This window comes from Aquila chrysaetos, chromosome 9 (assembly GCF_900496995.4).
Source record: "Aquila chrysaetos chrysaetos chromosome 9, bAquChr1.4, whole genome shotgun sequence".
Classification (NCBI taxonomy): domain Eukaryota; kingdom Metazoa; phylum Chordata; class Aves; order Accipitriformes; family Accipitridae; genus Aquila; species Aquila chrysaetos.
The window spans coordinates 33,060,012-33,087,986 of NC_044012.1; the positions used below are offsets into that span (position 1 = coordinate 33,060,012).

The 27,975-nt window shown below is 44.3% G+C and overlaps 2 protein-coding genes across 4 annotated transcripts; both read right to left on the reverse strand.

Annotated features, from left to right (window-relative positions):
* Positions 1-1,472: 1,472 nt before the first annotated feature.
* On the reverse strand, positions 1,473-19,336 carry DHX37 (DEAH-box helicase 37). The gene is made up of 27 exons (XM_030025351.2): positions 19,152-19,336; positions 18,201-18,370; positions 16,986-17,098; positions 15,883-16,210; positions 15,061-15,209; positions 14,162-14,254; positions 13,564-13,660; positions 13,056-13,169; positions 12,228-12,329; positions 11,607-11,721; positions 11,125-11,220; positions 10,432-10,505; positions 9,548-9,686; positions 9,210-9,286; positions 8,390-8,622; positions 7,841-7,952; positions 7,136-7,242; positions 6,543-6,731; positions 6,289-6,413; positions 5,886-6,002; positions 5,588-5,760; positions 5,075-5,189; positions 4,508-4,645; positions 4,063-4,157; positions 3,529-3,602; positions 2,487-2,584; positions 1,473-1,880 (listed from the first exon to the last, which is right to left on the reverse strand). Exons 1-27 carry the CDS (start codon positions 19,255-19,257, stop codon positions 1,798-1,800), a joined length of 3,432 nt encoding a protein of 1,143 aa, XP_029881211.1. The 5' UTR covers positions 19,258-19,336; the 3' UTR covers positions 1,473-1,797.
* A 373-nt stretch (positions 19,337-19,709) lies between these two features.
* LOC115346229 (BRI3 binding protein) lies at positions 19,710-26,028 on the reverse strand. Of its 3 annotated transcripts, none has more exons than XR_005933209.1 (4): positions 25,804-26,028; positions 24,967-25,069; positions 23,804-24,311; positions 19,710-21,092 (listed from the first exon to the last, which is right to left on the reverse strand). XR_005933209.1 is itself a non-coding variant. In XM_030026064.2 (3 exons), exons 1-3 carry the CDS (start codon positions 25,990-25,992, stop codon positions 23,893-23,895), a joined length of 711 nt encoding a protein of 236 aa, XP_029881924.1. In that variant the 5' UTR covers positions 25,993-26,028; the 3' UTR covers positions 19,710-23,892. The 3 variants fall into 3 exon arrangements, 1 of the variants encoding a protein (XP_029881924.1); XR_005933210.1 differs by having other exon boundaries at positions 19,710-20,703; positions 20,891-24,311; XM_030026064.2 differs by having other exon boundaries at positions 19,710-24,311.
* Between the last annotated feature and the right edge of the window lie 1,947 nt (positions 26,029-27,975).

The window sequence follows — 27,975 nt, forward strand, 5'->3', positions numbered from 1 at the left end:
GGACTACCACAGATTCTTGCTGCAAAATCAGCAGATGGCATGGTTAAAGTCTGCCCCGTTTCCTAAAAGCTGCTGCATTCCCAAAAGTGCTCTAACCCACAAAACACAGGGTGGCTCAGGAGCACCAGGCTCTACAAAACAGTACTGCCAAACCATATGGTAGAGCAATGGCACCAGGAGATCCGAGTGCTTGCAGCACCAAACCAGGTATGAGGAGAGATTGGAAAAAAAAAAAAAAAATACTGAAAGCAAGATTAACGGATACTCCGAACTCATGGCAAACTCCTAGAGAAGCAGGAAAAGAAATACTAGGACTGGACTGGGTCTGGCTGGGCTGGAGACAAATTCTTCATAGCAGCCCATAGGCTGCTGTGTTTTGGATTTGTGACTAAAACAGTGCTTATAACACACCAGTGTTTTGGCTGTTGCTGAGCAGTACTTACACAGCATCAAGGCCTTCTCTTTTTTTCCCCCCTGTCGTGGTTTAACCCCAGCCAGCAACTAAGCACCACACAGCCACTCACTCACTTCTTCCCCACCCAGTGGGATGGGGGAGAGAATCAGGAAAAAAAAGTAAAACTCATGGATTGAGGTAAGAACAGTTTAATATAATAAAATGACAATAATAATAACAAAAGAATTGGAATACACAAAACAAGCGATGCACAATGCAATTGCTCACCACATGCTGACCCAGTTAGTTCCCGAGCAGCAATTCCCCCCCCCCCACGCCAACTCCCCCCAGTTTATATACTGGACATGACATCACATGCTGTGCAATATCCCTTTAGCCAGTTTGGGTCAGCTGTCCTGGCCGTGTCCCCTCCCAACTTCTTGTGCCCCTCCAGCCTTCTTGCTGGCTGGGCACCAGAAGCTGAAAAATCCTTGACTTGGTGTAAACACTACTTAGGAACAACTGAAAACATCAGCGTGTTATCAACATTCTTCTCATACTGAGCCCAAAACATAACACTATACCAGGTACTAGAAAGAAAATTAACTCTATCCCAGCCGAAACCAGGACACCCCCCATCTGCTGCCCCCACGAGCAGGCCAGGGCTGGGCAAGACGCTGGGAGGGGACACAGCGAGGACACCTGACCTGAGCTGGCCAAAGGGAGAGCGTGTGCTGTATAATGTCAGTCATGCTCAGATACCAGCTGGTCATTTTGTAGGAGGTGGTGAGTGGTCACCTTTGCATCATTTAGATTTTTTTTCTTCTTCTTTGTCTTCTTCGCTTCACTAATTAAACTATCTCAAACCCACAAGTTTTCTCACTTAAGCACTTCCTGTGCTGCCAGAGGGATAGGGAGCAAGCGAGCGGCTATGTGCTGAGCTGCTGGCCAGGGTCAACCCACCACAAGGACCAAAGGTTCAGTCTGCGTTTGGATCTGCAGTGACGCGTGAGGAAGAGTCCACAAAGGTCTGAAATTCTGCTAATTGCAGCATCCCACACAGAAAACATTTCTCCCATCCAAACCAAGAACTATACATATTTATTACAGTCCATATGACTAATATAGTCCAAAGAGAAACTTCAGATTAAAAAAAAAAGTCTGTAAAATACAATGGATAAAATTATCCAGACATTAATATTACAAAATACCAGCGAAACAGCTGGTAGGGCTTCTAGGAACACAGAGGGCTTCCCAGAAAACCAGAATAACACCCAGTTCGCTTACAAAAAAGTATCACTAACAGTTAGCGAGTCCATCTGTGTCATCAGATTTCCAAGGAAACACAAGCTCTCAAAACATCTTCAAGAAAAGGAGTCCCATCAAGAACAGAGCCAGGCACTTCACAGTGCTACTGGTGGCCACTTCTGGGCTAGATCATCATGCATAGCTTCGGGGATCCACTGACAATAGGCTGCAAGCAAATCTAGAATGAGAGAGAGGAGTGATTAGATTAGACAGCTATGGGAGTCAGGGACTGGAGCTGTTTTGCTGGAAAGACAAGGTCCTGTGGTGTCACCCTGCTGAGAGCAAGAACCAACTTTCCATCACTGGGACAGTGTTGGAGCTTGGACACCTGCATGCAGATATAAAAGTATCAAGTATGGGAGAATTACTGTGAAAGCCACCACTGCATCACTTTGCAGCTGCTTCTATGAAGAACTCTTATCATCTGGTACCCTAATATTGAACAAAATCCATTTTACCTGGAAAAAAAAAATTTCCCGTATCCACTGACAGTACTGTAGTAGCCCAATTTTTCAAAAGTCCAAACCAAACATTTTAACTGTGGTTAGAATTACAGAAAATAAATTCTTAAAATACAAATAAATGTTGCTTTCTAAAGTACAGGGAACTCCAGTTCTTCACAAGACCCAAACACAGAGCATTACTGTTTCTGGTGAGAAAATAGCAAGTATTTGGAGCTCATCAAGTGAAATCACCCATTTTTAAAATTACAATTCAGCAACGCTCAAGGTACTACAAAGTCTGCACTGATGTGACTAATAATTAGAGCAAGCAGAACACTTACATTTAGGATTTTTCTTCCATGCAGCCAGTAAAGCATCGCGATTATCACAATTTTCTGCAACTAGAGCCTGCAGGAGGGATTCTGTCCTGGGCTGAAGTCTAAATCGGCCCAAAATAAAATGGTGCAATAAAACAATGTTCATTAGCACAGTTTAGCAAAGTTGAACAGCATTCACCTTACCTTTCTGAATTTATACTCTTAGTATTTTTAACAGGCTAAATATAGATGTAGAAATACATGACCTCTGGATACAGAGACATGTCATTGGCTCAAGAAAGTTCACTAGAAGGAGTATGTTCTCCCCACCACAACTTTTTGTTGTTAAAAGAAGTAGAAGGTTGCTCTTGTTGCTGACAGCATGAAATTGTCTGCTATGCAGCTGCACAGCACACAGTAAAGCAAAAAGGTCCCACGCTGAACTCTGAATTGACTAAAAAAGGAAAATACTTTGTAATTGTGGGACCCTCAGGTAATATTTTGTGACATCAATCACTTTTAACAAAGCCTTTCAAAATCCTTGCATCTGTCAGTTCACAGAAAACTCAGAGAAAACTCAGAGAAAGGTTATTTTGGTAAACAAGAGAGGACATTCCAGGGATAGCAAGGGAAGCAATAGCTGACAGTCCTTTTGAAGGTCACAGTTCTATAAATGTAATCAAAACCACAAGAAAAACACAGTCTGTTGCAAACATGTTTTTGAAAAGAAATAAAGACAATATAATTGGCCAAACTGCAAAGAAAAGCATGGAAGGTAGTAGTGCTCATCTGAGTTTCTTACATGTGAGCAATTTACTTGTATGAAGCAGCCTGCAGAGGTCAGTGTGACCAGCCGGTTGCCTGTTCTTCCACACCGCCCTTAAAATAGCCCAATTCTCTTGAGACACAGTTTTTCTTGGTAAGAAAACTCATTTTCCTCTCCCTGCAGCTACAGCCAAGATGACTATCTAAAACACCCTTCCCAGCATTGAATTTTTTTAATGTAAAAGGAAGTTAAAAGTGTTCGGTGGAGACAACAACCTTAAGTTTGTTTTTAACAACTTACTTGGACCATGTCTTCAGCATTATGAGGGGACTGGACAGCAGACACCGGCTATAAGAACGCAACTTTTCAATGACCTGGAAGATTTGTTATAACAAGTATATAATGAACAATGTAAATTAACTGTTCTGTGGAGACAATTGTCAATGAACTTGGGACTGCTACAGACTTCCACCCCATATCCTCTATTACCACCTCTCTCCCATCCACGTGTCCATACCAATCTTGTCCTTAGTGGCTTGCTAGATGACTCTTGTGTCTCCAAACAGACAAAGACATGAGCTATAGTTTTTTTTTTCCTTTGCAAAAACAGGACTTAAATTTGGGGTCACTTTCACCCAAATACCGATTTTCATGCCATTTTGTATTTTAAAGATATCTTCCCCACCCCACCAACTGCAGCAAACTCCTCCAACCACGAGCCAGTTATGAGGAATGGGCATGTGCACAAAGGCCCACAAAGCCCATCTCCTCCAAAAACTGGGCTAAAAACTTATTGCTAACATCAAGGGAGTAACGCAGCTGGAACACACTCACCTTTCCTTCAAGCAGGAACCTGGCAAAGTATTTGTAACGATCAATACCTTCTGGGTAATCAACTTCCACAGCAGGGAGCTGCCAGCTAACTCGATCTGGAAAGAAAGATCACACCAAGTCTCCTAAATGCTCGAAGAAGAGGGTACATTTCCAAGGGAGATGTGACAACACAGGTGCTCAGAAGCAGCAAGGATACTGCCACCACCCAGCCAGCCTTGCTCCTTTACAAGGGAGCAGATGGGCATAAAATGCCCATGCCAATGGGAAGATGCTGATATTTAACTGCTACGAATCTCATGGAGCTACTAAAACCACTGTTAAGCTCTTTGAACAGTCCAAGCTGAGCTTGACCTTTCTGGTCTGCTGATAGTCTTGTTAAAAGCAGCACGACAATAACTATAGAGCAGCTGTCAGACAAAACTTTGACACTTTTCGAGACACTTACAAAAGACACTTGGTCTGTGACATCGAATTCGGCCTGTTTCGGAGCAGTAAGACGGAGGAGGATTTTCCAGAGGCTTCCCAAAGTGGCAGTACGGTGGCAGCAGGGCAGGAATCCACTCGGGTTCAACTACAGACACACCTTAGGAAGGGAAAACACACACCTGAATGCAGGCTTGCTGCCAAGGCCTGCCACTCACTAGCAGTCCCATGAGTACAGTGCATGGTCAGGATCTCATCTCCACAGATTTACTTGTATCTCATTTTTCAAGTCAACTTTTTTACATTCTTCTGTTCAGAGACCAGCAATAGGTAGCTATTGCTGACAGAGCTGGTGCAGAGCAGCTATTTCAGAAGCTGAGCTTTGCTCCAGCCAATTCTGCTAGACAAAGAATAAACCAGGCCAATTTTTCCCCTGATCCAGATCTAGAAAGCTTAAGGATCCAAATCCCAGGAGGCAGGACCACTCTGTAAGAACACTCAGCCACCACAGCAAGGGACACATTCTGCTAAGGCATTTCTGAATTCCTTGCCATACCTGCGGAACAAGTAGGGACCGCAGCAGTCTCACCTTTCATATACAGTTTTGTAGTCTCAAGAATTTCTTGGTACACCACAAACTCTGGGAGTTGTTTGAAGAGGACTGAGCTCGGATGGATGAACACTGGGTCGTCCAGGAGAGCAGTCTTTCAGAAAGCACAGAAGATTGAAGCAGAGTAAGACGAGTTACTGGCAATCCAATTTCTTGATTGCATTGAATTTCAGTCTCTCTCAGATGTACATTTATATGGTTTCCTTAAGTGATGGAGTTTTTTAATAACCCCGCAATTTTCTGCTTCACCTTCTCTGGAGACATCAAGCACTTTGCAAGATGGACTAATGCTACTTCTTAGCTCTTTTATAACAATTCCTACGTGAGGACTGGGAAATTGCAACACTGGAAACTTAAACTCCATGGAGAGAAGTTGTAGAAAGCCAGCACATGCAGTCCCAATGCTGCATGCAGCCATAAGCCCAGGCTTTGCACAGGAGTGTCTTTCTGCCACAGAGGGGAAGAAGAATTCAGTCAAATCAAGCTGTTTACCTTGTAGGCATTTTTCCATTTGTCATCCATGAGCTCTTCTGCCTGAACCCTTCGGGCAACGTGATCCCCCAGCCCCGCCAGCACAATCTGTCTCAAGTAAGTTGCTTGAGCTTCTGTTGGGGGCTTCATCTTTGGATCAACATAGAGACCAGCATCAGTGCAGACTGAGTTCACTGTGAGGAAAAAAAATGGTGAGTTAAGATTCAATAGAAAAAAAGGTTGCAACAAACAGCCCAGTTGATTTGTCACCCCCTCCGAAAGAGAATAAACACAGCAATTCCTCTCAAAACCCACTTACCTGTTGTTGTCAGCTGCCCTCTCAAGCGCCTGATTTCCAGCATTGCTTTGTATCGGAGCCCATTTTCTTCACAGAATTTACGGGTACACCCAGCATATTCACAGGCTCCCACTGCCCCTGGAAGTGAACATTCAGGTGGAGAAAACGACTTACCAATGAGTTCTCTTAATCAAACCAAGCGTGGGACAGTACCGTCATAGTCAACACGTGCATATCACAGTTCCCACTCGTCATTAGCCTGGGACACTGGCAGGCTGCCCAGAGAACAGCCTAGAAAATATACTGCTGGACTCAGTCCTGCAGCACAAGGATGCCTTTGGCTGTATAAAGCTGAGAGCTCAGGGTAGCAGAGAGGACAACAGAATGGAAGTTAACAGTACAGGGAAATCACTGTCTGCAATACCTAACATCACCATGAGGTCTCCTAGCTTTTGCATTGGCCCCTGCCCAGCCCAGATCCTTTGCATCTGTAAAAGCCTTGCTTTCTTCCCCTTGAGTTTCGCCGTCTCTTCCTCGCTTACTGCTGGCCTAAAAGAAACACAAAACAGCATAAATGAGTATTGTGCTTACATGCAGAGGGGCCTCAACGTTAAGAGAGGCATCAGCTGTGACAAGGTGATGTATCCTGTAAATATGATGTCAGGCTAATTCACTCGCCTGTCAAACTCTTCAAAAAGCTCCCGGACGGTCATGGCAGACACTATGGTAATGGCATATGGCAGGCAGTCGTGCTGCCTGCTTAATGCCAACATCTTTGCATAGCGGGGGGCTACAGGAAAAGTGGCCATTATTCTGCCCAGGGGACTAATAGGGCAACTCAGCTTTGCTGCCAGCTGCTGCTTCAGCCTGGGGGAGAGAGAGAGAAGTCATGTAAGGAAGTAACTTCAGCATAAAACAAGTTTGTGTTTCTGGTTCTGGCAGCCCAATTAATTTGATGTGTTTTCTCAGATTTTGTTATGTGCTGGTCCCAAAGGCTGGGGGAAAGATTCCTCTTCCTCACGCAGCTCCCACCTCCCCTGCGTGGCACACTCCTAGCACAGTCTTTTCCTGCCCAAACACAGCCAGGGACAGTAAAACAAACACAGGTGAACCAGAGACTGTTAAAATGATGCCAGTCTCTGTACAAAAGCACATCCTCAGATGTGAGGGCTGAGATGGAAAAGCAGGCGGGACGACAGCAGTGCCCACTGCCTCGATAGTGGAGGCCAAGCAGCAGTGCCAAGAGATTTGTCGGGGACCACAGACGTTACCTTCCCGTCATAGGGGGTTCCTTCAAGGCACCCAGGGCTATCAGCAACTCCTCAGCTGCTGCAAGTGCTTCTGTTGGAGGTGGTGTTGGGAACGGGAAGTTGATTACCTAGACACACCAAGAGAAAATGCCTCTCAGTACATCATTGACACGGCTCCCACTGAAAAACAGAGTCTGAACACAGTAAGAAGTCCTGGAAGGGAGCAAAACCCTCCCCTCTGGTTACATACACCAGAGAGAAACATTTAGGATGTTTGCCAGAAGCAAGAGGAAAGGACATATAATGAGAGGAAACGCTTAGAACAAAAACATTAGGAAACAGGAATACCAGCATCACCCTCAGCTGCCACTGACTCCAGGCACCGCCTAGGGCAGGCTGCTTTAAGGCCTAATGTTAAGTATTGTGCTTTCTGAAAGCGCTCAAGTATCTCTAAAACACAACCCCTGTTTGGACAGGGGTTTTTTTCACTACTAAGAATGTAAGAAAGCTCTTATTACCTGAACAAACATGTCTATTAAGGCCTGGTGGAATTCATAGCAGCTTCTGCAATTAGCAGAATCAAAATCAAGTCCCAGGATCCTCATTTCTAACACAAGGCACAGCCTCAAGCAATGACAATAAAAGGCATTTATTTGTGTTTGTTTCTGGCTCCTAGGGGCAACCACTTTAATGAGCACTGTAGCACAAAGCCAATTGACACCTCACCTTTTCTATATTTAATGCCTTCATTTGCAGAATCAAGTCTTCTACCGGTCGCTTTGTTATTTCTGGAGCAGAAAATTTCTCGAAGTCCATGAAGACTGCTGAGGAGTATAACCTAGTGGACCAGAAGTGCCACTTAAAGACTTAAAAGAAATCTTAACTCAAAAGATACGCATGAAAAATTGGCAAGGGATTTTAAAAAAGGCAGCTGTGGGTACTATTTACATAACCATGTAATTATTTAATGGTTGGGGCGTACCGCCTTATTCACAAAAAGTTGACTTGGCTTGGAGTGGAATCCATGCTAATCCGGCCACCAAAATAAGGGTTTTCAGCCCCTGAAAAGCCAAACTGCCAAATCAACATCACCAGCAACGGTTCATGTTTGGCTTCACCTCTCCTACTTGAATGAAGAGCAGACAAAACCAAAATGTTTCAAGCAGCACTAGGTCCTTGTGAAAGGGGCAGCACGATGACGGAAGCTGTCAAATTCACACTAACACTCGTTGGGCTTTTTGTTTCTCCTAACCCTCTCCATGGCAGGTAGCTAACCTGTAACAGTGCCCTGGTTCCGTCCGGCCAGCCCGACCTGCTCGCTGGTTAGCTGAAGCTTGAGATATCCAGGTGACTCTGAAAGATGAAACCCCAGTAATTTTGTCATAGAAACGTTTCTTGACCTTTCCGCAGTCAACCACATATTTGATGCCTGGGATGGTAAGCGATGTTTCAGCCACATTGGTGGCTACAACACACAGTCTCGTGCCAGGAGGAGGAGCCCTGAATACCTACAAGAAAGAGATGGGCATGTGAAATGCACTGCCGACAATGGAAAAAAGACAGGCAGTCAACTCAGATGGGTTGCAAATGGACGACAACACATATGGCATTGCAGGCGAAACCCAAGAGTGAGACCAAAGACTTAACTCTGTCTCCAGCTCTAGAAATCTCTATCCAACTCAGTTAATCCCTCAGAAACATCCACAGGGATTCCAGGTGGAACAGACACCAGTGTTGAGTCGTAATTAGACATACTGCTGCCACCTCCAAAGCCCAAGAGGGAATGCAAGAATTTGTACGAACTGCCCGTTGGCAGCGTGATCCTGACGTGTCCCAGGGCCACGACTAATTTTAACACGCTGCAGGACTGTCACTTTTCATCTCTCCCAACCTGCTGAACTGGCACATTAGGGAGATCCCAGCCTAAGCAAGGCCTGCTCTGGTCCCATCCCAACTTGCCCATTGGGCCATTCAAGTCTGCCACTGATGGATAGCCCAAGATGGAAATTTTAACTCACAAAGCACATGTGACTTTAGAAAATAATCACACATATCTATAAGGATAATTTACTCACTGTGACAATAAATCCTTTACCTTTGCTTGTTTCTCTGGTGCTAGCAAAGAATAGAGCGGGAGCACATAGAGTGGAAGGGACGAATCAGATTTCTCATCTATGAAGAAACAAACCAATATTGTTAAATACACAGTAAGTCAACTTCCAGGCTTAGTCCCAGCAATGTCTTCACAAACATTTGTTTCATTTAAAACCAGCAAAGTATTTGGTACAAAGCTGAAGATGGAAAAACTTAATAGCTTTTCCATGACACAGGTCTGCTACGTTATCACACCAGTTTAGCAAAGGACAACTAGCTTATGTTGCACATTTCACAGGTGACAGGAGATATGGAATTTTTATTTCGTAAGTGCCAAACCTTCTTCTGAGTCTCCATCTCCTAAATCAAGGTCAATATCAGACCCTGCAATATCATCATCAGTTTCAGCATCTCTGTCTTCATCTCCTTCATCCACTGGTACAACAGAGTAATTGTCCAGATCAATTTTGGGGAGTGTCTGAGAAAGACAGGAAAGATGACCACAGACCATTAAGGGGGGGACACAAACAGCACTTTTTATTGCTTTGAAAGCAAAGCTGAGCACTTACTCCAAACATTTGTTGACCTGAAGGTGAAAGAGGGATTGAGAGATTTCATTTGTATTTTAAGGCTGAGGATCAGCATTTTGTAATTGTGAGAGGAGGGCGGGAATAACCCAAGTATTTCAAACAACATTTTGTGACGAGCCAAGCTTCTTCACTTGGAGGACAGTGGGAAAGGGTAAAACTTCTTTACTTCAGGCCTCTTCAGCTACCAGGATCCAACGTCAGTGGACAGTATATCTATAATATCAAGATCTCCTGCTAACAAAGCACATGCAGGACTTGGGTGGAAGCCAAATGGTACCCTTCCTCACAGATGCATCAGTCCCAATTTTGGGTAACAAACGGCGAGATGAGGAGCAGCCCTGGAGCCAGCAAGTCTGGAACTCCTTCCATTACAGTTTTAATGGTCAGTACTCAACTGAAATCAGTCTCCTGCCCATAATATCCAGGGACATATTTTAGCACTCTGCTGCTCATAAGGCAGCAGCTATCAGTGTAGGTAGTATTACTGGATATCCTGAGGGGACATATGTAGGCTACAAGGCTTCAGGCAAGCCTAAAACAGTCTGGTGCGAAACACAGCTACCCAGGACTGTTTTGCAGGGAGGTACCTGCTCCTTCCTGTCTCTTGGAGGAATTCTAGCCATCGCACATTACCATAACTTTCTTCCGCTTCCTCGATTTCTTAAATTTTCTGATTTCTTCCACTGATTCTTCTTTGTCATCATCTCCTACAAAAACAGGCAGTGAAATTACTGTTAGCTGAGCATGCTTTCCCTCGGAGAAGGCAGTGGGGAGAGTCTGGTCCCACTCCCATCTTTTGGGGGATTCAGAAAGTGTCACAGTGTGAAAGAAACAAACAGTCACATTGAAGGCAGAGGGGACAGGGATGACACACAAGTTTAATGTTGTAATTCCATTTAGGAACCATACAGAGGATCGACAGCATCACACACAGCAACTGTATGCCTTGAGGTTTAGGAGACAATTAGCCGAGCTATCTTACAATTTGACTTTCTAAAGTCATCTTGGGAAATTCCACTATCCTGAAAATAAACAGTCACCAACAAGCAGCAGCATTTCCACTTTAATTCACAACCAACAGAGTAAGTGAAGAAATGCAATGGATTCTGGAGAACTGGAAGGGATCATACACACAAACCTTTTCCCCAAACTCAAAACAGCACACACTTAATGATCAGTCATCAAAATCACCCACAACAAGCCCTTTCCCCAACCCTTGATTTGGGTTTTTTTTTTTAAATAAAAACTTATTTTTAGGTGCAAAGCAAGCTCACTTCTCAGTGGCATAAATTCAAAGTTTAACAGTCCTTTATTCTATAGCATTACCTGCAGTGTTGTTTTTTTGGAACGGAAAGGCTTTCCTTAGCCTTCTACAGAGAGCGTGAACTTCTGCCTGGCCTGTTAAAAACACCAAAATCCCACCTGCAAGAGAAGAAATCACTCTCAACCTCAGCATAGATAATTCACCTTGGAAAGCTTCAGATCTCATGGTTGATAAAAGACAGGTCAAATATACCATGATGTAACAAGGAGGAACAGGGTGTTTGACTGCATCTGTCTTCTACTACTCCCTCAAGAAGCATGCTAATGCTATGATTTAATTGAAGGGTAATTTTCACATCAAAAGCCTTCGAAGTAAAAGCACACCATACAACATTGCAGTCCAATATTTAAACTTACAAAAAAACCCACCCAAAAACAAACAAAGAAAAGAAAAAAACAAAAAAAAGCTCCCCCAAAAAACAACCCAGAAAACTTTAGACATGTTAAGTGTAAAGAATTTGAGAGGTTCTCAGCAATGACCTTACCTGAGGGCAACATTCGATGGATTTTACACACCTTTCTGAAGCACTCCCCACTGTAGTCATCTAGGGGAGTTTTCTTGTTAAAATGAACAGTTACAGGGAATTGCCTTGCATCTACCTAGAGAGGAAATAAAAAAAAAAGGGTTGGTTTGCTGTTGTAACTCCAGCACAATCATTACAGCTTTCATGGGAGAACTAGAAAAGCTCACCCTGTATTTCTGTTCAGCTCTTGGTTTTGAGAACCTACAAAACACCAGACCCACAGAAGTTATCAGTGTTATCTACCCTGAACACCACAAAACCAAGCTAGAAACCAAAAATTTCCTCTCTTTCAGATCAACTCAGACTGAGGCTTGCTAGCTCTCCTGAACTGTAACTTACAGTTTTTCAAGATAACCAGATTTCTGCCAGGGCAGTTTTCTGATAAAAGTGGAAGGAAAAACACCGAGTCCCAAAAGAAACAATAGTCCAACAAAATAACTGTTTTTAAATTGATATCTGAAAGATTTCAGCACCAACTGGAAAGACCAGAGTGCCTCTATTTTTTAATTGGTTTTATAAAGGAAGCCCTCACTGTATTTCAGCTGTTACATCTAACGCAGATCCCAGTGAGGAGAACAATACCTGAATAACAGGAGGTGTAACAGAAAACAGCCTGTTGTTATCGGTGAAATCTTCAACGCGAAGGGTAGCCGACATGATGATCAGCTTCAGCGGCAGCCCTTTCTGCAGGGACATAAACGTGTTATTCTGTGCCTGAAAGCATGCAGCAGGTAAGCTACACAACACACAAACCCAGAGCTGTTAGCAGGACTGGATACAAGTTTCTGCACCAAAGCACTCAAAATCTAAGACAACAAAAGCACTGTGTCAAGTGACAGAGGATACACACAGCCTCAAATGAAACGCGTCTTAAAATACACAAACCCAGATGCTGGCAATCCTGATGCTGAGAGCATCCTGCCTCTCAACACTACACTTTCTCTCCGTCCTAAGTAAAACAAACACAAATGCCAAGCACTGCCCTGCAGTCCACCAGCCCCAGCATCAGGCAGGTTCAAACACTCCATGATGTCTGCTCCAAAAGTAAGCCCTAAGCACTGCTGTTGGCAGCTTATTCCAGTGCAACAGTAAGCATCTTGCTTTCTAACAGGCTGCCAGTTTTATTATTTACACGTCTTGTGGCACTGTAAGTCTAAAATTAACTGCGTATTGCCTGAAAAATTATCTGTTGGTACTGATATGTACTATTTTTCCCCTTTTTGTAGGCTCTGTGCTTCTTCGATCATATGGAAAGACAAACACATTATCTGAGCATTATTTCATGGTTTCCATCAGATTTCCATCAACTGCCACACCACACAGAGTCCCTCCTCCCATAGAGCCTCTTCATGTGTAACACCCTCCTCCCCAGCACATCTGCATCTAATACATCAATACTGCTTCTCTTACCTTTTCACGAAGAGGCACAATGCGAGACAAGAGGCCTATCAAGATATCCGTGTACATACTCCTTTCATGGGCTTCGTCAATAATAACGACTTTGTACTTTGAAAGCAGAAAGTCCTGAAAAGAAAGATTGATTTCACCACATGAAGCCTCAACCCAAGAACATATTTAAGTCAAGACAACCTATGGCTACACAAACACTGACCGCCCCCCCCGCCGCCATCCTTATGGCTGCTGTCTCTCCCACATATTTGAGCACAGTTTAATGCGTTTACCCTACATGAAGTAGCTTAGTTCCCGAGAGTCTCCTCCTTGCTCTCATTTTACACAGCAATATAACCTAACTTTAAGGGACTTGGGCAGGAATATAAAGGGTTGAGATGAAATACATCTCTGGTGCTGAAAGGGATTTTGCTTTGAAAGGTTGGCAACAAATCCACACAAAGCCAACTGGCTCTCTTCCTAGCTATACAAAATACTTTCCTTTTTATAACAGAGGACAGCAACTTACCTTCTGAATTTCTTTCAGCAGCACACCATCCGTCATGAACTTGATTTGTGTTTCATCTGTAACATTGCCTTCATATCGGATTTGATATGAAACCACTCTGTGAGGAAATGCCAGGGTAGCCACAAGAAAAAGCATGGTGAGAAACAGAAAATTCACATTCAGACCAGGAGACAGCCTTCAGCCTAACTAAATTACGACTTGATGCCAAGACAAGACAAAAAGCATACCATCAGCTCCCCAGAGCCTAGCACACACAAAATGCTAAAAGCTGGGATACACAGCAATGTCACTCTGAATTATTTCTCTGTTATGGGGTGCTTTCTCACATGGAGACAAACTAGGACCACTTCCCAAACTAGGACCACTTCCCAAACACCAGCTCCACAAAGCTCTCTCTAAAAAGTAACTTAGAACCATTAGTAGCAACAAATCTGGCTTTTTTTATAGACAACCCCACAGAGGAGTTTATAAGTAACTTCCCCACAGCTCTTCGCCAAAGACTGAACAAGCAATGTGCAAGTCTTGATTTCAGTCTATGCCATACACAGAGCATCTCAGCCTTACCTTCCTAGCAAGGTCTCAGCTTTTTTCTCCTCACCTGTGTGACAAGTTCATTTCCTTAGCGACTCGCTGGGACATGGACACTGCAGCCACACGCCGAGGCTCAGTGATCCCAATAGTACCGTTTGAACTAAAGGGGTGAAGGAAAGAAAAGGAGGGGTTGTTTGGCTGCTTGTTTTAAAGAGAAAAACACTTAGAAAGATGACAACAGGATTTCTGCACAATGGTTCTAAATTAAGTAGCATCACTCACACAGTATCACTTCTAGTTGTAGTTAGAAGAAAAAGACAGAAAGGAAGCTTTGGGATTACCCTTCCGTTATATGTGTATTGATCTGAAGATGCATGTATCACAGGAATTTTTTCCCCAAACATTGTCTCTCTAATTACAGCTCACTGAACTCCAGTCTCCCTGGACATCCTTCTGGCAACAGAGTCCATTTCAGAAGAAACTCAGGCTGGGGCAGCAGCACAAAAGCTAGATACAACCTGATGCAGCTCGCAAGAAGCATCTTATGAAGTGCCCAAACTTATAAATGTTACCAATAGTGCCAGATGAGCCACAGCTATTTTCAAAGATGTTCTTAAGAAATACGCACATTTTCTTGCAAAAGTAAAAACAAACCTCTGTAAGCAGAGGTTAAACTATGTGAGATGGGCAGACAATAAAGCCCCTCTGTAAAAAACAGGCCAGTGGCTTTGAAGGAAATTTTTACCCTAGAGGTTTCAAAAGATTGCTTACGTGGAGAGACTTTTGCAAGTCAGTCCTACTCCCTTCAGATTTTTTAAAAGCCCATTCAACATGGCCACTACCACTGCACAGAAAAGACCAGGTTCAGTTCAGCCATATCAGAAGAGAAGAAACAAAATCAGAAGTGACTGAGCTCAGCTTGAATTTTTCTAATTACATTTGCTGAATATAAAAGACAACTCATACCTGGCATAGCCAGCTTCATAGAGGAACTGAGGTACTTGTGTGGTTTTACCGCTTCCCGTCTCTCCACATATGATCACAATGGGATTCTCACTAATGGCTTCCATGATGACTTGCTCTTCAGCAAGGATTGGAAGCTTTAGTCTTGCTTCCTAAATAATATAAAACACATATTTTAATTGCACTTTTTTGTCTCTCTCTCCCTTTTTGTTTTCCCCAGGATTGAAAACTGATTCCTTTATCAGATTACAAAACCCAGAAAAAGGAATTCTGCAAACTTTGTGGCTCGAAAAGCTCTAAGCCAGCTAACGTCACACCAGCATGTCCCAGAACTGGAGTCATCAGAACAGCTTCCCAGAAAGCAGCTGGCAAGCCCTGCACTTCAAGGAAAAACTCATTTCACAACCCTGTCTCGTCTGTTCAGACACATGCAGAGCTTTTCCCATTTGTACAAAACGCCTTACCCACAGCAAATGGAATAAAACTATCCAGCATAAGATACAGCATAATGGAGAGCTGAAAGTGACATCACAAGATCTTCCAGCAAAGAATGATAAAAGACTGCTAATAGATTCTATATTTAAAACCAGAGACAAATGCTTATATCCTAAGACGAAACTAGTTTTCCTTCTGCTAGACTAGACAGGCTTAAAGCTCAGACATGTACAACTTGCTAGAACACGAACCCTAAGTGCACGCTGCTGCCACGCAGTATTAGCAAGAGACACAAGATAATGCTACAGGGTCTGCAGTGACCTAATCTGATAGAAGATACCATAATTTCCAACCCCCTTGATAAGGACTTTCCTGTTCACAGCGCCTCACCTGAATCTCAGGAGACCTGTCCACTGGAATGAAAACCGCAGGCTTGCAAGATGGTTTGTTGGAGGCTGGCTGGCAAACTGGCACATGAGGACTGGCCGGCTTCTGGTTAGTCACTGCCTTCTTCATGCCCTCCTCTGGCTTTTCAGCAGTATTCAAATCACTGGCTGACAACTTTTCAATTTTTTGTTTGTGCTCTTCCTTCTCCTCCTCAGAGCTACTGGGTTCTTCCTCATGCTCCGATTCTGAATCTGAGCTGTGTCTTCTCTTGTTTGCACCACTGATGCTCCTAATCTTTTCAGGTACAGCAGTCCCTGGCTCCTGTATCATCCTAGAACAAAACATCAACATGTGAACTACGTTTTGGTCAACGTTCTCCAGGACCTCAAGCCAGACATGTCTTCAGCACAAACCAGAAAAGTCACACCATCAAAAGTCACTGGCTGAGCCTGAACCCAGGTTTTACTCAAATAGGGAAAACTTCCACACCTCAGGTGTAGTGCAGCGCAAGAAGACGTTACGCAGAGAGGTTAACCCAGTTCTCCACAGATCTCCATTCTTGGAGGTTTTCACAACTCTGCTAGGTAAACCCTCAGCTGACCTGATTGCTGGATTCATATCTAAGCACATTCTATACTGATATTTACTCATTTCTTCAGAATACATGTCTGTAGTTTGATTTATTTCAACTTCTGCCAAAATGCAGCTCTCGATAAATCCAATAACTAAGGACAGCATCAATCGATATTTTCCAATACAAAATTTTTTTTTACAAAAATTTTTACAAAAAAGTAAACGTTTATCCACCAATTATGTAGTTTGACATAAGAGTATGCAGATGTAATTGTCACCCACCTTGTCCCTTATGAAAGGGAACACCCAGTTATTTTAACTAACATCCTCTCAAATGATTGTCAGTCAAACAAGAAAATAACTACCGTACTATCAGATAAAAATAGAAAATTATTTAACTCCATCCATTCTGAAGAACCTGTATGCAGCAAGAAAAAAAAAAAAAAAAAAATCAAGCAAAAACAGCTAAGAAGGCTGCCAAGTTTTCAACCACAGTGATAAACCAGAATGGTTCTTTCCAAATAACGCTTTACCTTTTAGTCTGATACATGCGCTCCCCAATACCCAGTTTGGAAGTAGTGTACAGGAGTTTCATTTCTGCCTCAGAAACTTGGACCTCGTTCAGCTTGTTCAGCCATTCCGCTCGCTATTTGGGGAAAAACAACCAAAATCAGTGCTTATTTTCACCAGGAAATAATTTCCTTTCAAGATTTGCACTTGAGTTTTAAAGGGTGTGCTCTGGCAAATCTCGCTGGGAAGTTGTAAAGACATTCCTGCTGCTACATGGTCAGTCCTCCCCGATGAAGATTTCAGCCCTGCACTAGAGCAAAAATACAAACGCAGACTTGACCCTTCATCACTGCAATGAAAAGCTCAGCTGCACCCTTGAAACAACAGCAAAGAAAACGGATTTGAACTAAAATGCTGGAGTGAGGGCTGGAGCAATGGAAGCCTCCCTTCAACTCCCACACGTGGGACATAGCGCTGGCAGGAGGTCAGACAGATGCAGTCTTAAACTACCTCTAAAAATAGAGCTCGTTTGTCAAAACCATTATTCAGACACTAAAATGAACGGTTTTGCCTGGAAAGCTTTTACAAAGACAGAAAAGCTCTATTTGCATACAGAAAATATACAAGAGCTGGAAATAAGTATTTCAGAAACACCAGCAGTAGCAGAGTTAGGGGCGCATCAACCTTTGCATTTTGCAGAAGGACAAAGTTTCTCATACAATCTGTTTCACAGAACAATGTCATTTACTCTGCTAGTGATGTACTTCACGACACTCATCTATTCAGTCAGAGTCAAAGAGAGAATGGGAACCAGGACCCAGATACGACAAGCTCCTGCAACACCTGATCCACTGAGAGGAAGGGGAATGCTTTTCCCCACTGAAGTTAACACTCGAGAGTCCATGGGTGGTGGCATGTTTTTGACCAAAACGCCCTGTAACGGGATGTCTAATGCTCTTGTAATGTGAACTCTTAAAATTCAGGATCTGCACGTCCTTGAGCCACCCCTGAGAGTTCACATCCCAAACACCGCTTGCTGGCACTGCAGAGCGGTTGCTCCACTTCTGGTTTTTCCCACCAGCAACGCAATCGCATCGTGTATCGGGGATTGCCAGAGTCACAGTGCAAGGGAAACCTCAAAAGCTGCTTGCTAACATCGACCTTTTCCATACGCCGATATTGAATTATTGTTTTAACAGAAGTCACAAAGCTGGAGTTACCAGCATGCAGCAACGTACCTGTCTTTTCTTCTCCTTCTGCTCTAAAATTTTATGCAGGTTTTTCTTCTGTTTCTTGCTTAGGGGTTTCTTCTGCTGTTGCACAACACATGCTACTTTTTTCTTCTTTGCTTTTCTGGCTGGCAGGACCAGGGCATTACTTCCATCAATTCCCTTCAGCGTTGCTTCATCTAAAAGCATGTGTTTGATTATTCACCTGTGCCAGGTGGACTATTTTCAGCACACTGCTTCACGGTCTTATCAGAAACCATGCTAGATTTAGCCGTTTTAAACAAACACAACCCTCACCCCCAGCCAAAAAAAAAATCCCACATCATCGGCAAGGGCAAAAAACTGAACCATGAAGCTGGGGACGTGATAACCCTGTGCTTACTATAACCGTGAGGGTAATTTTCCTTGACTTGCGTAACAACACTATGAAATCATTGCCGTTTTCTTTAATTCCCCCAGGGTCAGGGGGCAGGGGAGCAGCCCAGGACACAGCGTGTCTCCGGGTGACCCCACAGGCTCCGGGCTCTCCCAGACATAGGTAATTTTTAACCGTACAAATCTGTTCTGCTACAGTTTGAATAATAAAAATAGTATAATAGAAGTGGTTTTTTTAAACTAACATTTGAGAACACAAATGGTAAACATATTTTTAGTAACCTCTTTGATGAGAAACTGCTTAAATGCAGTAATGGCTTCGATAGAGCTATTGACGCAAAGCCTGTAACGTACTTAGACGCTTCCAATAAAAGTATAATAAAAATACAGTAAAGGCATGACCACAATTCTCATCTCAGCGACTCTACGGTCACGCTAGCAACGTTAACAACCCAAGTCCGCATTAACGAACGTAACGCCTGAGGAGCGGGGAGGGGAGGGAGAGGGGAGGAGAGGAGAGAGCCGAGCCGGGCCGGGCCGGGCCGGGCGGCCCCGACACGGCGTCCGGGCCGTGACCCGCCGCACCTCCCAGCTCCAGCGGCAGCTCCAGCGGCTCGGCGGCGGGCGGAGGCTGCGCGGTGCCCTGCGGCAGCCGCGCCTTCCAGTTGTGCCTGCGGCGCGCCCGGCCCATGATGATGATGGCGGCGGCGGCGGCGGCAACGGCGACGGGAGCAGCCCCACGTGCGGCTGCCAGCGGCCGCCGCTTCCGGCCGTCGTCGCGGTCTCGCGAGAAGGGGGCGGTGGCGCGGCGGCGCGCGCAGGCGCGGGGCGGCCCCTCGGCCCCGGCGGGGGTGGAGCCCCGCGGGTCCGGGGCGGGTCCGGGGCGGGTCCGGGGCGGGTCCGGGGCGGGTCCGGGGCGGGTCCGGGGCGGGTCCGGGGCGGGTCCGGGGCGGGTCCGGGGCGGGTCCGGGGCGGGTCCCGTTCCCGTGTGATCCGGCGGGCCGGGCCGGCGTTGCCGCCCGCGTGTTTGAGAGGCGAGTCGGGCCCCGCACAGCCCCGGCCTGGCACCAGGCCCGGGTCCCAAACGCCCCTCCGGGAGGCGTCCGGCGAAGCCCGGTCTCAAACGCGATTCATTTCTGGGTGCAAAGTTTCAGTAAACATTTATTGTAAGCTTTGTCACAATACCATAGTTGATTCGTGAAACCGGTCTACAAATATTTAACTACAGAGTACACTGATTGGGTGGTCAGATAAGTAATAAATAAAGGCATGTATAGCTCTGTAAAAAATAAGTCGGATAGATTTGTGACTACTTAACAATATTATCAGTAGAATCTAGTACTTCCCTACAGATCATATGTCAAAAGTATACATACATCACCTCTTCAGACCAAGTTATTTTTTACATAAACACAATTGTACAAACTTAAACACTATAATCTTGAAATCCGATGTACAAAACAGGATGTGGAATCACTAACATCAGTGCCGATAACGAGTGCTACTATAGCAAATACCATTTCTGATTAAAAGGAAAAGATCGATTTTTAAATGTGCTGTCATTACCGTTCGATGGAGTTATCCAAAAGTTTAAAATACATGCGGATACGATAAAACCTTTTATTTTCCCAGACAAAGAGAACTTATGGTCATTTACGTCATTAGCTGCCAAATACAGATCAGTACGTGAGGCAAGTCACACTTAAAAACTTCTACACCATCAAAGAGCTAAGATTGATACTCTGTTCTATTTTCCACACTAACGATGCAACAAGTCTTTAAAAGCAAATCACAGTTTGAAGGACGCACTATTAAGTACAGCACTGAATTACACCAGATTTTATACATTGCACTCTGACACCCAATACCACTTTTAAAAGCATTGCATTCCAAATACGACAGATCAGTTATCTATAGGCGAGGCATGTACTTCCAAAGAAATTGCTACGGATGTTAGTTTGGCAAAAACGTGAAGGTACTGAAAACACTACAGTAGTTTCCAATATTAGGTCTTAAAGTATGCAGTTTAGAACACTCAAGACCCTACCAGCATTTCTGATACCGGACAGCCTGCAGCCCATGCTAAAGGGTCACGTTGGCCGGTTACAGAAGGCGACGTTCTTTCAAGCAGCAGCCGCTGCCAACGGGAAGGTGGATAAACGGGAACCATTCCGGATGGGCGGCCGCAGGGGGAAAGGACAGATGGGCTGCGTCTCCCACCCACCTGCCCCTCAGCTAAGCCGCGCCACTTGATGAGCAGCTCGCACCAGGCCCGATGCCGAGGGAAGCGGACGTTAGAGGAGTGCATAGATGCTGCTACCCACCTTCCATTAAGCTTCTAGTGGTCGGAGCAAAAGGCTGGGAGCTGCGAGATCTGGGTTTTATTCTCATTTCTGCCACCGACTCGGGCAAGTCCATCAGATTCTGTGTCCCGGTTCGATACCTGCACATCTCTGCGAATTCGTACGAGACGCTCCTAGCAATGGCAACACAAAAGCAGTGCAACCACTGTCACGAGAACGAGTTCTAAAAAACAGAGCAAAAACCTCCATAGATAAACTAGATGACTTGGTATGGAAAATATTTGTAAAAGGTATTTACAAAAGTTGAAAGAGATCAAGTACAATACCACATTCATGTCCCAAAAGCGCTTTCACTACAGTGCATGTTTAAAAATACAGAACATTTTTAAAGTATATATATATATTGAAGATTAGATTGTGCTTTTAAAAAAAAAATCATACTTCTGATTTTGACTAATGTGAAAACAGCGCTGGGAAAAATACTGATTAAAAATATCCAATTTTATACATACCGCTTTTCACATAACATTTTGCTATACATGGGATGCAAGTAAATATAAAAATACTTTTTTTCAAGCAGCAGGGTGATCAAAATTAAGCATATTAATATAGGAGGGCTGATTTTACAAAACTAAGATAAAAGATTAGAGCGAGACAGGGAGAAACTATAATCCAAATTAACTTTTATATAGTATTTTAAAAGAAATCTTTATCATAGACAACTCTTAATATATAAATGATTCAGTATTTTTAACTTCAACATTAAATATGGATTACATAAAATACAATCTATGCAAAACTGACTCATGCAGATTGTCCTACGGAAGTCGATGGAGCCGCTTACACGAGCAAGGTTTGCAGACTTTGGTCCTCAGGCCTCAAATTTAGCAAAACATGTAAAGACCTGACAAGCTTTGCTCATCAATTTCTAATTTCCAGGTTGGTGTTTTAGCCCAGTCCTCTGTGCACAACAGTAGGGAAAACTGAGTTGACAGGGAAGACTCTGTAATACTATGGAAAATGAGCTGTAAAAAGGAATATACTGTAATTTACATTTTCAGCTTTATGAAGCGGACTATTTGTTGCCACAGTACTTAATCTGGTCATGGGAAAGATTTTAAGTTAGGAAAAGCAGTTACTCTGCAACTCTAAATGTATATTTCTTGAAAAATCAGGTGCAGGGGAATTTACAGGTGACATAAAAAATTAAAATGGATTACAACAGTGCCAACTGCATATGAACTTCAACCGTGTTGAACTTAAGTGATCACAGTTTGGAGTAAAGGCCATTAACATGGATTTTAAAATAATCCCTCATGTAAATGTCACATACAGCCCAAAAGAGGTCAGGCAAGTAACACACATTTTAAGAAGAGTATTAAACTTCAGCATTAAGAGAAAAATAAATTCACCCCACAGTTACATTCAGTTAAGTGTCACATCCAACAAAAGCTCTACCCAACGAAACACGAAGCCGAAGCACCAAGCTGTGCTCAGCTGCCCCTGACCGGTCCCGCTGGAGCCGGCGCTCACAGGTGAAGCAACAGCACGCAGATCACCTATTCATATTTGTTCCCCTTCCTTTTTAACCAGTCCCTGTCACAGACCAGTTTTTGTTGCATTTTCTTCTTTACTTGTTCGTTTAGACGTTATGGAATATATAGTTCTTCAGCTGTGGTCCATTTTACCTCTCATGGTATTGACACTGTGCTCATCGCTGTGGTTTAGATGCTTCCCCTCCCTCCCCCCATTTATACCCTTGGATGCTATAGGTTACCAAGTTAAACCACTTACCGGACTTTCTTCCCTGAGGTTACCTTTGTTTCGATGCATTTCAGCAAACCTTACAAAGCCAGTAGTAGTCTACCAAGCTAGTTGATTCTAAGGTTACAAATACATAGAATCCTTCAAAATAAAATTGCTTCTAAGCTCCTACATCACTTTGAAATGTGACTGTTTAATACAGCCTTCTCGTAAGGTGACTCACTTTCCCCAAAACCCAATATAGCGAGGACACAGACTTCAAGCAAAAAGCTCCTACAAAACTATTACAATTTTAGAAAAAAATCCAGATCTTCCTGAAGATAATTTATTGCCGCTTATTGGTCCTGAGAAAGCTTTAAGCAACAATACATTTGCAAGTGTTTTAACTGCTGCCTTTTTTGAGAAAGTTTGTGGGTCCTGAGATCAAAAATGTTTTATTCTATGCGCTTATGCTTGAAAAATGCTTCACCGTGAAGATGAAATATGAATTACAATTTGCCAGGCTACATCTCCTCCCTTTGTGTCAATTTATAAAAACAGATTTCCTTTCAGACACCAAATTAAAGTTCTCGAGACGAAACGCAATGAAATAATGCCACACGTGCACTTCTCAATTCCTCATACTGGACTGGCATTTATGGACTTCAAATTTATGAAATCTTCCTTCTCCCTTATTCCCCACCTCCTATTAAAAGCTATGGTGCGAATTTTTTGGCCTGGATACCAGAAAATTCCTCATCTGATACTCTATGAAAGGCAACTTCAAGGCAATGAAATAAGCCAACAATAAACCAAAAACATTCACAAATTTGAAAAAAAATGCGGACCCACAGCAGTTACTTCTCAATGGAAGTGTTTGGTAGCTTGAGATTTTTTTTTTTTCTTTTTAACTTTTTAAGTGTCAAATTTGCATATGTTTAGCTCAATTTCAATATTTTAAAGACTACTCAATTTGCTTTTTATAAAAACTTTACAAAAGATGTTTTAAATGCTTGTAAAAGTAAGCGTTTATCTACTGAGAAAATTCTAGTACTGGATAAAACTCTCTGAATATACAGCTGAATTTTTTAAATTTTTTTTTTTTTTCCTACAAGTATAATGGCTGAGTGTATAATCTAGATAAATTAGTCTTACACATGATGAAAAGTTATAACTTAGCACACTTTTTACCATGTGATGTTTTGTTGCTTTGTAACTTCGAATGAGACAGTGCTTAGGAACTTTCTAGAGCTGGTGTACAGTGGTCTATAGGGGTTGGTTCACTGGTCACTGCCTCTGTCCAGGTTTTCAATCACCCTAGAAAGACGTATGTTCAGAAGTCTGATCTGACTATCAAGGTGGTCCATCTTCTCCTCAAGGCTGCTGTTGCTGTTTCTTCTCCAGTAAAATCCAACTGGCCCCGTCATGAAGTAGACTGCTACAACAAAGCAGAGAGGCAGGACTGCGTGTTCTGGGTCACCTTCATACTTCTGGAGGATGTATACGCACGAGAGAGTGAAAAGGGCAACCCTCGCAATCCAGAAAAAGCGACCAAACAGCATGTGCAGGAGATAGAAGAAGAATCCAAGGAAGAGAGATAAAAACCAATAGGCAAGTAAAATGGCACCAATCAGCAGAAGAGCACGGGTCGGATTGTTGGCAATTGCGGCTGGGCTGAAATAATGAGTCAAGTTGGAGGCTGAAAAACAAAGGAAAATTTACAGAATATTAATGAGTGCACGCCAAAGCGGTAAGGGCAAAAATGCAAGCACAGCTTCAAAGGGTCATGCAGCGGGATCATGGCTGTGTTTTCTGAAGGAAGGGGTAAAGCTAGTTCCTCCGTTTCTGGATGGACCTTTTTCAAATCACTGGCTCAGCTCCAATGATGCAATTGAATTAGCTCCTTTAAGGTAGAGGTGCTAAAGGTTCTTTGAAGACAAACTGCTACAGGGCCTAAGGTCGAAGTTCACACTGAGGCTAAAGATCCTCCTTTGTAAAAGTTACATTCTGAAGGCTCTCAGTTGCACCTTTCCTTCTTCCAGTCCTCCTTTATTTCCCTGCACCGTGTCTGGCCATGAGCATCCATTTAACAATGATACCAAGAAACCAACCACGACTTGTAATGCGTTTTATAGACATCCTATAGATACATATAAAGAAACGGAACGGCTGGTTTTAGTCTTCTCATTTGAAGGTACTAATAGCAAAATCAAAGCCACGTGAAGTGAATAGAGATACCACTGATGGATGTTTAATGCAGCGTGATAAAATGTAATTATTTTCCCACTCGGCATATGCTTGTAAACATTGATACAGGCTGATATAGTTCAAGAGTTAACAGGCATCACACTTACCATCAATTCCAAGAACATCTAACAAATCAGTCCATATTCTCCAGAATGTGTCCATTAATATATCCACCCCATTCACAAACCTCTCTGTCAACCTTGAGAAAAACTGAGAAATAAAATTGAAAATTAAAAAAAAAACCACCTCAATTCCTTAAACACACTTTGAGACTTATTAGTCATGAGTAGACTTATAATTCATTAAGCAAGAATTGTAGGCTATTTTGAAGTCCCTAAGGAAAAAATTGTAACTCTGTAAATGTTTTTTAACTCTGCAAATCAGAAGTTTACTTATTACGGTTGTCCTTATTCTAGGTATTTTGGCATGTAAACGTATTTATTATGTCTTCCTACTGGCCGAGGAAAGAAGGAAGAGAGGAATGCATAGATCCGTCTGCCTGCATGCCTGATTTCCTGCAAGTTCATATGAGGCCCCGCAAACACAGGATGCTCTGCTGATGCAGACAGACCATATTTCAGTTGGAGGGCTCCTCACCGACAGCGGTCTGCTCTGGCCGCCTCCTCCACCTAAAATTATCTTTATTTCTGGTTTTAATATTTTTTGCCGTTTGCTTCACGTCAAGCCTGGCCTCCCGTCTTCCTTCCCAAAGCAACGCTCCAGCCGTTCCACCGCCTCACCGGCAGCCGGGCTCGCACAAGAGACGAGGCCGCCGCCGGTCCAGCACCGAGCGCCGCGCCGGGGGCGGGGAGGGGGCGGCCAACCGCGGGGCTCTGCCTCACAGAACCGCCCGGTCACCCCCGGGAGCAACGGCGCGGGGAGAGGGCGCGAAGGGAAAGGAAGCGAAGGGTTTGTAGAGGGGGGGAAAGCGGCCGGCGCCTCACCTTCTGCAGGGCCCGCACGTTGTCCTCGCCGAAGAGGCCGCTGACGCCCTGGTAGAGACCGTTGGCGGCGCGGCGGAGGCTGTTTTGCTTCTCGGCGCCGCGGCTCCGCGCTGCCCAAGCGCCGGGTCCCGCCGTGCCGCCCAGCAGCAGAGCGAGGAGCAGCAGCGCCGGCAGCCGCCCCGCCGCCATGGCCGCCCGCCCTGCGCCCCGGGGCCAGGCAGCGCCGCGATTGTAGCGCCGCCTAGAGACCGCGTCGCGAACTCCGCCGGCGTCGGGGGGGGGGCGGTGCACTCCCAAAGTGCACCGCCCCCCCCCCCCCCCCCCCTTAAAGCGATGGGTTTGTTGAAATCACAAAATAAGAATTTAGGTTGAAATGGGGCAGCCGAAGGTCTTCCTGTGCAGCCCCCCCCCGAGCCAAAAAGGTCTGTTCAAGTCTATTGCTGTGTCCAGCCTCCGAGCAACCTGCCCCGGGATTTAGCTTGTCCCGGTCCATAACCCATCCCGATATATTTAACCTCTTCCAATATTTGACCCGTCACAGTATTTAGCCTATTCCAGGCTAAATTTTATATTTAATAATCCACTTGGCAAAATTTTTTTTCCCTGCTATCTCATCAGGATTTCCCACGTCTCAGTGTAGGGCCGTTGACTCTCCTGCTGTCAGCGTGCACCTTCGAGAAGGTTCTGGCTCCGTTTTCCCTGTATCCTCCACTCAGGCAGGTGCAGGCAGAGGTCAGGTCTTGCCTTTGCCCTCTCCAGGCACTCTCGCCCTGCTCAGTGGCCTCTGCTGGACTCGCCCCAGTATCAATATCCATCTTGCAGCGTGGAGCCCAAACCTGGGCATGCTACTCCAGACGTGGTCTCGGAAGCACCAAACCAAGGGGAAGGATCACATCCCTTGACCTGCTGGCTATGCTTTTACTAATGCAGCCCAGGATGCTGTTGGGCTTCTCTGCTGCAAGGGCGCATCGCCGACTCATGATCGACTTTCTTGGCCCCCAGATCCTCTCCTGCAGAGTTTTTAAATTATTCAGCTGTGTATTTGGGCTCTTGAGACTCATTACAATCTTTACAGAGAATACAGCGAGCTGCCTTTCCTGCGAGGGTATCCCTCCCTCTCTGAGGAGATTCCCAGGCTCAATCCCCAAATGACAAAGAGAATACAGAAGTTTAATGTCAAAAAATGACATCTCTCTTTTCAGTACACTATCAACTTTAGGTCAAGGGTTTCTGAAGGACTCTCGTGTCTTTACCCTTGAGAAACTCTGACTCAGATGTATATGCCGAAATTCAGCATGCTTAATCATGCGACTCCCTCTTCTGACAGGTTTTGTGTTGATTTTTCCTGTTAACAAGACTAACAAAAGACCACTTGGGAAGTATAAATTAGACAATGTTATCGGCTCCTGCTGGGTAGTGAAACCCAACCAGGATGTTAGCAGAGTGAAGTAAGAATCCCCAGGAGATAGAAAAGTACTTCATTGCCTACAGAGCACATTCTGGTTCATCATTCGTTGACAGGAGCCTGAGTTAGACAAGATAGGAACACAATGGTGGCAATATAAAACCAGATCCATAGGTCTGTAGTGTAGATTCTGCACCGACTGATGACGTGAGCTGGGGCAGAAAATGTTTGCTAAATTGCCCAACAGTAACTTCAGGGCACAGGGGATCCTGACACGCTCCCCAGAGTTTCTCCTCGTGCTTGGGAAGGTGTAGGCAGCCCATGACCATGTCTGCGCACCGTTCAGGTTCTCTGCTCTGAAAATTACAGGCAGAGCTCTGCTTTTACCAGCCCCTTCCTGGGGAGTTCCCGCAGAGTCAGGAGTGCAGCTTGTAGCTCTCCCAGTCACTGGAATAACTTGAAGTATCTCCTTCCGATTTTATACCCTGTGTCCTGGATGTTTAAACCTCATGGCTCGGCCTAAGCCCAGTTGCCGAGTAGCTGAGTAGACATCTAGAATACAGACATCTTTGCTATGGCCTTTTCCCCAGTTTTAGTCTGGCCAAACCACTTATTTTCACATTTAGCAGAATGGCCTAGACATTTTAGCATTTATTTATATTTGGCCCTGAAAGGCCAAATCCAGGAAGGTGCTTAGGATCTTACTTGATTTCAGTAGGATATAGATTCTTTATATATTTATAAATGGGGCTTTCATTCTCTTTTAA

Coding starts and splice junctions, on each gene's coding strand:
- DHX37 (XM_030025351.2), bottom strand. CDS start 19,257: ATGGGCCGGGCGCGCCGCAGGCACAACTGGAAGGCGCGGCTGCCGCAG. Junction 17,099..18,200: donor AGAAGGAGAAGAAAAGACAG/GTACGTTGCTGC, acceptor TTCCCCAAATAG/CGAGCGGAATGGCTGAACAA. Junction 2,585..3,528: donor ATGCTGAAGACATGGTCCAA/GTAAGTTGTTAA, acceptor GGGCCGATTTAG/ACTTCAGCCCAGGACAGAAT.
- LOC115346229 (XM_030026064.2), bottom strand. CDS start 25,992: ATGGCGGCGGGGCGGCTGCCGGCGCTGCTGCTCCTCGCTCTGCTGCTG. Junction 25,070..25,803: donor ACGTGCGGGCCCTGCAGAAG/GTGAGGCGCCGG, acceptor TTTATTTCTCAG/TTTTTCTCAAGGTTGACAGA. Junction 24,312..24,966: donor AGATGTTCTTGGAATTGATG/GTAAGTGTGATG, acceptor TTTGTTTTTCAG/CCTCCAACTTGACTCATTAT.